Source organism: Solea solea, chromosome 2 (genome assembly GCF_958295425.1).
Source record: "Solea solea chromosome 2, fSolSol10.1, whole genome shotgun sequence".
Taxonomy (NCBI): Eukaryota; Metazoa; Chordata; class Actinopteri; order Pleuronectiformes; family Soleidae; genus Solea; species Solea solea.
Genome location: NC_081135.1, coordinates 21599063 through 21611202, shown reverse-complemented (window position 1 = coordinate 21611202; position 12140 = coordinate 21599063). Strand labels below are relative to the sequence as shown.

General features: G+C 39.3%; 1 protein-coding gene across 4 annotated transcripts; it reads right to left on the bottom strand.

Moving 5' to 3' along the window:
- Positions 1-1373: 1373 nt before the first annotated feature.
- Positions 1374-10333, bottom strand: LOC131452935 (cyclic AMP-responsive element-binding protein 1-like). Of its 4 annotated transcripts, none has more exons than XM_058622430.1 (8): positions 10176-10333; positions 7687-7793; positions 7400-7546; positions 7181-7281; positions 6801-6946; positions 6349-6531; positions 6045-6189; positions 1374-5180 (listed from the first exon to the last, which is right to left on the bottom strand). In XM_058622430.1, the coding sequence occupies exons 2-8, from the start codon at positions 7783-7785 to the stop codon at positions 5036-5038; spliced, it is 966 nt and encodes a 321-aa protein (XP_058478413.1). In that variant the 5' UTR covers positions 7786-7793; positions 10176-10333; the 3' UTR covers positions 1374-5035. The 4 variants fall into 4 exon arrangements, with proteins under 4 accessions (XP_058478413.1, XP_058478412.1, XP_058478414.1 ...); XM_058622429.1 differs by having other exon boundaries at positions 7687-7863; positions 10176-10332; XM_058622431.1 differs by lacking the exon at positions 10176-10333 and adding an exon at positions 10069-10158 and having other exon boundaries at positions 7687-7863.
- Positions 10334-12140: the final 1807 nt, after the last annotated feature.

The window sequence follows — 12140 nt, the reverse complement described above, 5'->3', positions numbered from 1 at the left end:
ATGTGCTCAGCTGCTGTCAGCAGCCATATCTGGGCCAATAATCCTTTCAGACACTATATAGATCCATTTTAATACACTGTGAATAGCAACACACAAAAAAAAACTATGGGTACCTACTGTTTTAAAGTGGTAGGGCTGACCCTTAGAATCTTGACAGATAATATAGAATGCCCTCTTCTCGTTCCTTTCCTTCTTCTCTCAGTGTTTGTCTTCTTTTCTGATGCTCCAAGGCTGTCGCCCTGGTTCAAAAGCTCTACTCCTCTCTCCCTTTCTTTTGCTTCTTGTTCTTCTTCTATGGGGTATAACGGCAGCAAGTTGCATCCATCCATGATGATGCATTGGAACTCCATATGACGAGGTAGTAGCCGTCATATGGATGATGTCATCCTTTCATCTTCCGAAATTTTGACTTTGCCGTCATCCCTCTAGCCCAGAACATTCCATGTGGAAGGACTGTTCTGATGACACGATTTGGAACTTAGAACTGTGGAGTGCAGCATTTTACCTCTTAGTGTACAGCCTGCCGGAAATTGCATATATGTATACTGTATGTTTGTGTGCATGTATGATGACACACTGTGGGTCCAAACAGGTCTGGGTTATGACCCCTCCCCTATCATTATCAGTTGGAAATGCTGGGTCTTTTACATTGCTATATGTCAACTTAACCTTTGTTGTGGATTTCCATTGCCATGATCCTTTTGGAGTGCTTAGAAAAGTCATAGCACAAATGTCATAGACCCAGCCTGTTTAAATGGTGGCCCGTGTGCCACATGTGGCCCAAAAGCAACTCAGCAACCCAGCCAGTGGTCCCACCAGAAACAATGAGAAAAATTAGACAAACACTTCACTGTCCCTCAATTACTCCTATACCTACAGTAGGACTGACCATATGTGATTCTTATGTGACAAATATTTATATTAATTCAGAGAAATGAATGCTGTTGCTAATATGCACTTTGAGGTGTACAAAGGACAGAATGGAGACAATATTTAATATTGCAAAGTGAAAAACATTACTACTAGCTCAGATTCTGTTCATGTACAGTTCTTTTATTATTTTTATGCAATTCTTTGAAGGCCTTTCATGCATTTGCACCGGTTTTAAATTTCCAATTCAGTTTGAAAATGTGGCCTAACTGAGTTTGTAATTGAATAGCTCTGCCATAGACCCTCTTCCACCTGTCTGATGGTCTACTTAAGGTAGGGACTGGAATGTTTGGTAAAAAAGGTACATGGATTTCAGTGGCCTAAATGAACTTAAACTGTGAGATTTTCTTTCTGCTTTTCTAGTCTGAACATCAAAACCCTCTTTAAAAACACAGCAACACTTTACCAAAGCTCGAAAGTACAGACACAATTAATGACATACATACAGTTGATATCTCCAAGAGCAGTTTATTGCAATATAATAAGTGTTTACAAAAGAGTGATGCAACGTCATAGGAACAGCACTTTCAATTAATGGGCTGGTATAGTTTTATAATGCAACAATGTTAAAACCAACAGTATAGAATGGATTATTGGATGATCTCGTCTCTGCAAGATACTATACAATACATGGAATTTGGAATTTTAAATTCGATACCTTGTAAAAGTGGCAATATACAGTATAAACCGATCACATTAAAAGTTAGAAAAAACATCATCATTACTGTTCTAGAAATTCTCCCTCTCTCTATATATACTTATACACACAAGGGTAACAACCTTTTTCATGCACATTTTAGACTTGTGGGCATTAACTACTCAGGCACAGAAATGGAAACACTGTTGCTCCGTGACTGAAAGATACGGTGTAATCACATCACAAAGTTGAGCTCACTATATCAAATCAACAACAAAAAAAGTTTTAGCACCAGCACTTGATGTGTGAATTTTTTTTTTTTTTTACTACAATGAACTTGAAAAAATTATTGATCTCAGTAATTTATCTATTGTAATGGCACATGTGTCAAAGTTGCTACTTCCCCACCACAAAAAGAGGTTCCACAATCAGGGTTGGGTCTGTCAGACTTCATTTCATCCAGCGAAATGCATTACTAAATAATAATTTCTGCATTTGTATCGTCTTTGCACAGAGAAATCTAAATCACCCTGTGATAGTTGGAGTGTAAATCACACATGGCATGTAAATGCTCATCAAGAGATTATCCATTCTGAATTAGGTGCTGAGTGAATTCTTTAGCCAATAACTCTTTAATCCTCTATACAGGTACACACTGTACTGTACAATATCAAAATGCCTCGACTGAAAAAATAAAAGTAGAGAGCTACTATGAACTGATGAAAACATATAAAAGAAACAAAAATACATGAAAAAACTACACTGGTACACTGTTACCAAATTTCCTTTCAGCTTACAACTGACATTCTGAAACTCAACACCCAAGTGTATAGTTATTGTTGTGTAATGCACCTACTAAATAATTTTCAGTAATAGTTTGTAGTACATGACTCCAATTCCTGGGGATTCAAATATCAACAGTGAGCTGGAGGAAAATGAGAAACAGCAGAGAGGGGACCAATCTCTAAGTTCAGGATTAAAACTCATTGGCTGTTAATGAGTTAAGTGACAAGTATCTTGCCACTGGAACCGATCTCATAAAAAATACTACTAATAATAAAAAATAGTAATGCAACTTTGTAGTAAAATAAATGTCAGCAATTCACAATAAAAATAAACATAAGAAAAGGCTCCAGTGGCAAGAAATGTGTGCTTTCATCTGACAAGTTGGCAGATACACAGTAGACATTTACAGTTGGAGCCACTTCTGTTGAGGTCTATAAAATTAAAAAAACATTTTTAGGTTAAAAACATGATGTGTGGCCGAGTTGAGTGAAGCTGCTAGATCGTTTTCTGTGCAGGTTTCAACCGAAATAAAATAAAATACCGATGGACCTCAACTCACATTTCTTTACAAACACTGACGATCCTAAACGACATAGAACACTCCAAAATAATATATGTACCCCAAAGGCCTTTTTCATTACACTTAGCTGCCATAATGGTGATAGGCCTGGTGGATTGCATACACATATACATGATCTTCTATTATACAGTGATGTATCTTACAAATATGCAAAGTTGTTTCTTGCAAGCCATAAGAACTTTTTTTTTTCTCCATATCAAATAAACAGAAATACACAAGGCCTACACATGCTGTAGAGACTATGTACAGTAATATAAAAAGAATTTACAGACAAATACATACACAGATCTTCTCAAAAAACACACCCAGGCCCACGAAGTGATCTCTTTTCAACAGAAAGCACATTTTCATCGATTGTTAGTGTTGAATTTGTCGCCTACATCTTCTGCAGATTTAGCAAAGAATCAGATCTGCTACATATTCAAAATATGGCTCCTTAATCTGACACTTTTTCACCTCCAATTAATAGATGCTGCAAAACTTGTAGACACAATACACAGCCAATCTAAGTAAATTAGGTCGTACTTCTGCAAAGGTTCCCTTTTTCTGGAAACTACATTTGGAAATAATCAGCATTCAGATTTTCTTTACTTGCAAATATTTTTACTGAGATAAAATGGCCCCCAGAGCTGCTGCACTACTGAGCAATTAACTTACCGAAAGTGGCAGGAATGTCGGCCAAAGCTACCAAATGGTCTCCAGGTTATAAAAAAAGCTGTGCTTTAACTTGCTCATAAACGTATTTGAATAATAGATCTGACAACTGTCTGTTACGGAGAAGTAGGAAAAACAAGGACTGAAACTAAAAGTGGGATGTCACAATATGCGTCTTTCTTTTTAACATAAACACTGCGGCAACCCACCGTCTGCAGTCATCTACTTCCATCACGTTTGGCAGTTTGAAGCATCTTCATAAAAGAAAACAAAAATACTAGTTTGTGTCAAATTAGTTGTCGAGTCCTCAGTACAAGTGGCTACACTGTAACAGGACGTTAAATATTTAATTTTTTAACCATTTAAGGATTACGTATGGCCTGAACACACCAAACACACAACTACAAAGATGTTGATATTGTTATGGCAAATCATCATCTTTACAATTCTGTTTAAAAGTTGCATCTTACCGTCATAGTTGTAGCCAGTATACTGTTAAAAACTGAACTCACCACAGTGAATGTAATATTTACACAGATTTCTGCACAATCACCCTCCAAAACAGTTGCAAGGTAAAGGAAACCTCCAGCAACCATAATAATAGCAATGGTGATGCTTCAAACACAGCTATGGGGCATTATTGCTTACGTACATAAGTAAACACAAATGCTCTACTGGTGTTCAATGAGGAAAAAATGAAATAATAAGGTATCTGTTATTTCTATTTTCCTTTCTTTTCTTCTCAACAGCCATTCATCAACATCAAACGTGTGTATGGCTGCAGACCCAATGAGGTACGGTGTTGACTGTGGAAGATTTTTGGACAAGCACTTTTTGAGAATGCTTTAAACATTGCTTTTCTATGTGGTACCTAACCTGAAAACAATAATGCAGAGCTACACAGTGCAGTACCAGCCCAATGTGCAGCACAGGAACGTCAGGGTTTTAAGAAAGTTTGAAGTGCAACTGCGATGGTGGAGATGTGGACACAACTATTATGGCAGGCACATTACGCAAGTCTGTGCAGTGCTGTGAGTGAGGTTGTTTGGCTGATGCTCTGCTGAACGGAACCACTCTCTGCTCAGTGAAGCATCTCTACAGAGACCATGATGAATTCAATTTTATGCTAAGATATATTGGTTTTAACCAAACTATGACAATAAGATGCAGCCTCGCTGATAAGGCAGCTGATTCTACCTTGTTGTCAATGATGTTCGCACAGGGCTCTAACTACTGCTTATAATGTGTCAGTCAGCACTTTGGCATCATCTATCATTCATGGGCGCTTTCGGTTTATACAGCAAATATGTTGTTTTACTTTGATTATGCTGAAAATGCAGAATAGAACTTAGTTAGGGTAACTGTGCCAAAAAGAGCCAGTCATGTGTCAACTGGGAGGTCTGACGGGAAGAATCAAACAGTCAAAGTATTTGAAAGGAACTAAAAAACTACTCAGATTTGTGGCAGTAAAGATCTTTAAGGGCTTTAAGTTCTTCGATTAGAGTCTTGTTTTGGTTCTCCAGGACGGCCACTCGGTTTTCCAGACACTTAACATACTCCTTCTTCTTCCTGCGACATTCTCGAGCTGCCTCTCTGTAGGAAGGACAAGACATTTTGGGTTTTGATTGTTCTGTTTTTATGGGTTTGGAGTGATTTGGGAGTATTTTTTTCCATTTTATCGTTGGTTACAACTCTATTACCACTCGTGGCAACAACACATGATTGTAATGATTAATAAAACTATTTGGAAACGCTATTAATTCATTTTTTTTTTTTTTTATAAATGGGCTTCTTTGTCTGCTTCATTGGATAGACCCACACTCATCATGGACTTCATTAGGAACACCATATTGACACTGGGTACTTCCTCCTTCCACTCATTAAAAACAAACAAACGAGATGGCAGAAACTTTTCTTTAAAGGGCACTGAAGATTATTAGAATTACTTTTCATGTTCACGGAACCAGCCGTTTGAAAATGGTAAACTGGAATCTAGAAGGGTGAACATGGTTAGTAACAACAGTCAGACATGCTGTGGCATTCACAGCAGCAATCTGGACTGCTGACTTATGGTAAGCTGAGTCCATGGATTTGCACTGTTGATGCCAAATTCTGACCCTGCCCTCTTCATGCCTCAGCAGAAATCCAGATTCATATTCATATTCACTATTGTTGAACTGATTCTGCTGTTTGATATGAACATTAACTGAGGCTCCTGCTCTTTATCTGCAGGATCTTATGAATTCCAGTGCTGCCATGTCATTGGCTGATTGGATAAACGCATTAATAAGAAGTCGTACAGACATTCCTACTGAAATATTCAGAGGGTGTAAGACCAGGCTTCTGGTTTGTTGTCTGAAAAATGATTCGGGTCAATGTTTCAGGTGAAACCTGCTGAGGATGACCAGAGAAATCAAATTACTGACCGATATTCAACGATCGACTTTCTGTTCATACCTGTTCTTCATGAGGCGGACCTCCCGTTTGCGTGTGACCTCTTCTGGGGCTCCCTGGACAGGGGTAGAGGCCATGACCACACCAGGGGAGATGGTGCTAGTAGGGGCTGCCCGAATCTGATATGCCTGGACCTCACCAGAGGCAGCTTAAGGGTGCCGATGGTAGAAAGTGTATGTTACATTTTTTACATGAGTGTTTCATTTGCTCACTTATTTAGTATGTGCTGCTAAAAACAAGATTCTCTTTATACAACAAAGAATATTAACTAAACCGGGTATATTAATCACTAGATGCTCATTCTCACCTTGGACGACCACCTGGTTACTGGGAACCAGTATCTGTTGGCCATCACTGGTCTGTGCATACTGAAGGATTGTAGCTCCTTGCTGGGCAGCTGCTGCATTAGTCATGGTCAGAGTTTGAAGGCCCTGGACCCCATCTGTGCCGTTATTAGCCAGCTGAATGGCGCCACCCTGTGTAATTGCAACTGTGTGATTTGGAAGGAGGGACAGAAATGTGTTATATTCAGCTGATGTCATAGTAACAAGTAACTTGACTGGAAACAAACTGTGAACAAAGTAGTACTGATTGAGTAATTTTTTCCATGCAACATGCAGAACGTAAAAAAAAAAACCCTACATTGACTTTCTTGACTAACTCTTACAAAAATATAAAATTCTTTGGCTTCAAATTGTACTGTTATATACTGATTTAACTAGATTTTATAACAATTCCACAGAGCCCACTATCACCTACTATATTGGCCGCTGCTGGTCTGGTAGATGGGTGTGGGGACAGTCACTGTGGTAATTGCATGCGTGGCAGACACCTCCTCCTCCGCCTTTTCCTCCTCGATACGTGGAACCGCCGACACATCGGATGAAAGGTCGTTCAGGATTTTCCTGTGACAAAAAAGAACCATGGGAGTTACTCACAAAAAACAGTAGGCAGAGTAAGTGGGATGTCTAGTTATAGAAAATGAAGAGCTGAATTGGAAAAATATATAATGATATCTGCTGAAACAAAGCAGGTGGTTCATGCAACACTTCTTCAGTCAATCCTAAAGTCTCATTCCAGCTCTGCTCACATGCCCTAACTAAATAAAACACGAATTAGGCTTTTTCCTAGCAGGTTACCTGTATGAAGGGCGTCGTGAGAGAATCTCTCTGCGTTTCTGTGAGTCAGTCACGCTCTCTACTGACTCCTGTGAATCCTCACTTTCTGCTATGGTAGAGATCTGGAACAAAGCAACAAACCAGACACAAATAAATGAAACATACAGTACGTTCTAACTTTAGTTGCTTACAGGTCTGTGTTTGAGCTTGTGTGTGTGCGTGTGTACATGTGTGTTTTACCTGTACAGTCTGGATCTGCGGGGACTGGATGACAGAAGGTTGTGCAGCCTGGATGACACCATGGACCTGAACTGTCTGTCCATTAGGAAGTTGGACCAATGTGACCGTGGGACCTGTTGCTGAGGTGTGACCTGTTGCCATGGTTACCTGGAATGGAAAAAGTAACATGCCAATACTGTTAGTGATATAAAGCACAGCATTAAACTTACAGTCACAGGAACTGAAAACAAGTGTTATATATAATATATAATAATAATATTGAATTAAGCATATTCCATCTATGTTACCTGTGCCAAAGTAGCGAGCTGTGCTGAGGTGATCTGGTGGCTCTCAACCTCTGACATGGCAGACTCCTGCTGAGCCTCCACTGCTGACTCCATCTTCATTGGCTAAGCTGAGGATGGAGATTTGAAGAGCAGCTGATACAGATGAAGAATGTGGAGCTGCCGCTACGGCTACAGCATCTGTAATACCAAGATCTGGTTTTGTAATCAGGACCACAATAATGAGACCAAGACAAGACCAAGAGGAACTATACATACACTGTATAAATTATCATATGGCTGAGTTACTTAGATTACAAAATAAAAACAGAATATTGTGGTGACACCTTGTTCATTAAGTAGAATGTATTTATTTTTATTCAATTCATTCCAATTCAATCAATTCAACCATTTAATTATTTGAAATTTAAAGCAATTACACAAGTAATTCTGCCAATAAATGCTCCAAAAAGTTACACACTGGACCTTTAACCCTTATATATTGTTTATATTTCAGTATGGGAAAGCTGTGTCTGACATTAATAAACTGATGATTAAACATTCAAGTATCTTTCTTGTAAATGTATTGCAATGCAATGTTTGTGTACAGTTTTGGTAAAATTGTTTTCATGTAGGAGAAATTGAAAATAAAATACTTATACTTATACTTAATATTTTACAAGAGCATTATCATGTGATTGTAAATGAATTGTTGTTTTTGGCTGTCATTTTGAACCACTATGTTTTTACAACAGCCCACAGTGGCCAAACTAAACATTGGGTTTAAAATGTAAAATGCAACATATGAGGGATGAGGGAACATGCAGCTTCACGTTGCAGCTAAATGTTTCACATGTTCCAGCTTGTAGGGTTTCACATTCTTGTATAAAATACCGAAAAGGGATACTACTACTGAGTAAAAGTACAAGTATTTTACAGGAAAACGACTTTGAGGTAGAAGTCACTTTTTAATAATAATACTTGAGTAAATGTCTTTAAGTATCAAAAGTAACTTTCTGCTATAAAAAGTACTTAAGTTTTAGAAGTAAAAGTACAAGTATTGAAAAAGTGAGGAGTTAAGATTAAGCCATTGTAGCTCAGTGGTCGGGCAAGTTGTCTTTCAACTGGAGGGCTGTGGGTTAAATTCCTGGCTCTGCTTGTCTATGTGTCCTTGAGCAAGACACTTAACCCCACATTGCAGTGTGAATGGGTCTATGGCGAAACTATAGTGAAAAGCAGCTCATCAAGATTAGAAAAGCTCTATATAAATACAGACCAAAACAACTCTTTCTTCTGATTGTATTTGGTAGTAAAGAAAGATAGTTAGTCCACATGTAGTGGTGTAAAAGTTGCTAATATATGTATATGTATATATATATATATATACACACACACATATACATATATATATATATATATATATATATATACACACATACACACGGCAAAGTAAAGTACAAATATATTACTTGGTTTCACACAAGTGTTCTTTGGAGAAAAACATCCATTATTACACAGAGTCATGTCCTATTTCGAGTCAAAATTAGTTTGACAACATGGCTTATTTTTCAGTTTAGAGTAGAAGTAAACCTTAAGGGTTTAACTTCAGTGGTTGTTATTATTATTATTATTTTTCTTTTTTACAATGTAGCAGTTTTACAAAGGCGGGATCCGGTGTGTGGCAGATTTGAGAGAGAGAGAGAGAGAGAGACAGAGGAGATCTCGGAAGTGTTAAGTGATCTCACACAGTGCGTAGCTTCCCTGCGCTGCATGATTGGCTTTACACATTTCTCCCTCTGCTTTTCAAAAATCTCTTGGACGACGTCTCTGTATGAGTGTGTGTGTGTGTGTGTGTGACAGCAGAGACACATGGCCGGGCAACGCCCCCTCAACTCACACAGACCGGTCACATCCAAGAAGGCGAGCGAACATTTAAAACCTTCACCCCGGCTTTAACTGAAACACCATGTGTGTTAAGTCAAATCTCCAGGCCCGAGTACATTTTTTTTCTACGTGTAGCCCAAACACCACGGCCCGCTGCCTACGATTTCGGTCCACACTAAATGTATGTTGTAGAACAAGAAAAACAACGATTTGTAGAGGCGATGTAAGCAGCTGCATATTAGTAATGATCAAAAATAAATAGAGTACAGTTGCATAGATTGAGGGAAATATCACGACTAGTGGTTTAGCGCCGTGAAGAAAACGGCGCAATTTTGCGCGCAAAAATCGTTTCCCTCACTGGAGCCGAATTAAACAGTTGAGCGTATTAACGCAGCTGTAGTGTAGTTACAGTATGTGACACGCGAACTATCTCTGCTGCTTCACTGTCAAATCCACACACTGGCTCCGTTTTCTCCCCAAACAGCCGCAGCCTCCCCTCCCTCCATTCTGCTACAAACGCACCGCGGCGCCATGATCTCTTTGTTTTCTTCGAGCCGAACCCAACCAGACCGACACTTCCAGCGACCGCGTGCAGTGACTCTGAGCTGCGGACACCGCTCCGTCCTTACCGATACTGGCTCCTTTCGTCACTCCCGGTCCTCCGGAGCTCCACTTTTATTCTGGCCGACACGTAAGAGCCCGCGTCAGGCTACACCTCCGCCGCGTCACCGGGAACAACAACACGGAGATTGGAGAAGGACGAGAAAGCAGATGGCGACACTCACCGGAAATCGACGAAGTGCACACGGAGATGGGCGGAAAAGTCCGAGAAGAAGCGAATCGAGACGACAGAGAAGCCCTACTCATATATCAATGTCCGTGATGTTTTTCAACTCATCTATTTTTTTAACCATCATATTTAAATGAAGTCTGTGTCGACACTCTCCATTTACATTCAATCTTATACATAGTTTTGACCTTACAACGGAAAACATGACAAATTAGTGCAACAAAAAACAGACTGAACGGCATCAATTGCTCATTTTCACCGGTTGTTCGAACACATCAATGTAGTGGGATCATTGGTAATGTTACTAGTAATAACCATGGTAACAACACGTATTCTTCTGACGTTGTGACCAATGTGAAGCCATTCTCACAAACACCACTAGAGGGAAGCAAAAGACCATCATTTAATGCATTTATTGGCGCGTTTTTGCTCTGGATTACTCACCTCAGACCAGTGGCGTGCACAGACAGGGCAGGGGCAGAAATTAAAAGGGCACCTACTGTGCACCAGGGAGGCAGGTACAACTAGTATATAATTTCACACATTCTCACACACCTGTGTATACAATACAGGGACATCCTTTACAGCACAGCATCATTTTATATCACTGAGATGGCCATTTTATATACAGCACTGAATATAATTTCCTTTAAGAACACTCTTTGGGACACTGTCATGTAGGGGCAGTAAGGAACTTCATAACGACACCCTTTTTGATTGGGACACCCATCGGAAACACAGTTGCAAGGGCATCTTTTAGGGCACTGAATCACTTCTCTCCACTAAAAAAAATAAAAAAATACACATTAATGGGATAAACCATAACTGCGAACTGTCCAGGGTGTAACACACCTTTCACCCTATGTCAGCTGGGATTGACACCAGTGCCCGCTGTGACCCTCATGTGGAGGATAAAGCGGTAGAAGATGTATAGATAAACCAAAAGCTGGGCACACTTAAAATTGAATGATAAAGTTTTCTGCCACGCATTACTGGAATAACGAAGATACCAGATAACTCTTGCAACATGGGACTCATACCATCATGGGACTCATTCCAGAAATTCTACATCTCAGGATGGGATAAACCCTGCTATAATATTCTCCACCACATCAGACAACTGGGAAAACTGGGATAGAAATACACCTTCAACATGTTAACTCATGATAACATTACACTGAAATGATCTTATATTTTTCTTTGTATTTACAGTACAACCTCAATCAGATGTGAAATTTCAAACAAAATCAAATACTGAGCTATCTTTTAACTGCATTAAATCATGGAAATATTGTCCGGAAATTAAGTATTTTAAGTGTCCCCATCTTTTTTCTTGTCTCAAACCCCAGAATGAATATGCAAATATGTTATTTATAATAAAAATATTAAAGAGGCACCGGCGTCCCCCGCAACCCTCATGTGGAGGATAAAGTGGTAGAAGATGAATGAATAAAAGAATGAATGAAAATAATAAAAATATTTATTTATTTGTTGTCTATTGTCTTATTGATCCTGAGTCGGACACAGGCTGGGAAGGAAGACTGTTTTTTTTTTTTATTCTCCCAGATGGTGGCACTGTAAAGCTGTGTGAACTCCATGACCATGTGCCGTCTTTGCCTCCACTCCTCCTCCCCAGTGACAGTGCTGCTGGTGTGTCATCACACAGATATGTGGAGTTTATCAAGGCAATTCCTTTTATAATCCTCCTGATGCTCGTTGCCGGTGTTTTATCTGTTTAATAGCATTTTACTGCTACACACCATAAAGTACACCCTTTTTATTGTGACACCAAACACATTGTTTG

What these genes read in the sequence shown, in the direction of transcription:
- LOC131452935 (XM_058622430.1), bottom strand. Translation starts at nt 7,785, where the DNA reads ATGAAGATGGAGTCAGCAGTGGAGGCTCAGCAGGAGTCTGCCATGTCA. An exon ending in AGCTCGCTACTTTGGCACAG is followed by an intron (nt 7,547 to 7,686) that starts GTAACATAGATG and finishes TTTCCATTCCAG; the next exon opens with GTAACCATGGCAACAGGTCA. An exon ending in GTCCGCCTCATGAAGAACAG is followed by an intron (nt 5,181 to 6,044) that starts GTATGAACAGAA and finishes TCCTTCCTACAG; the next exon opens with AGAGGCAGCTCGAGAATGTC.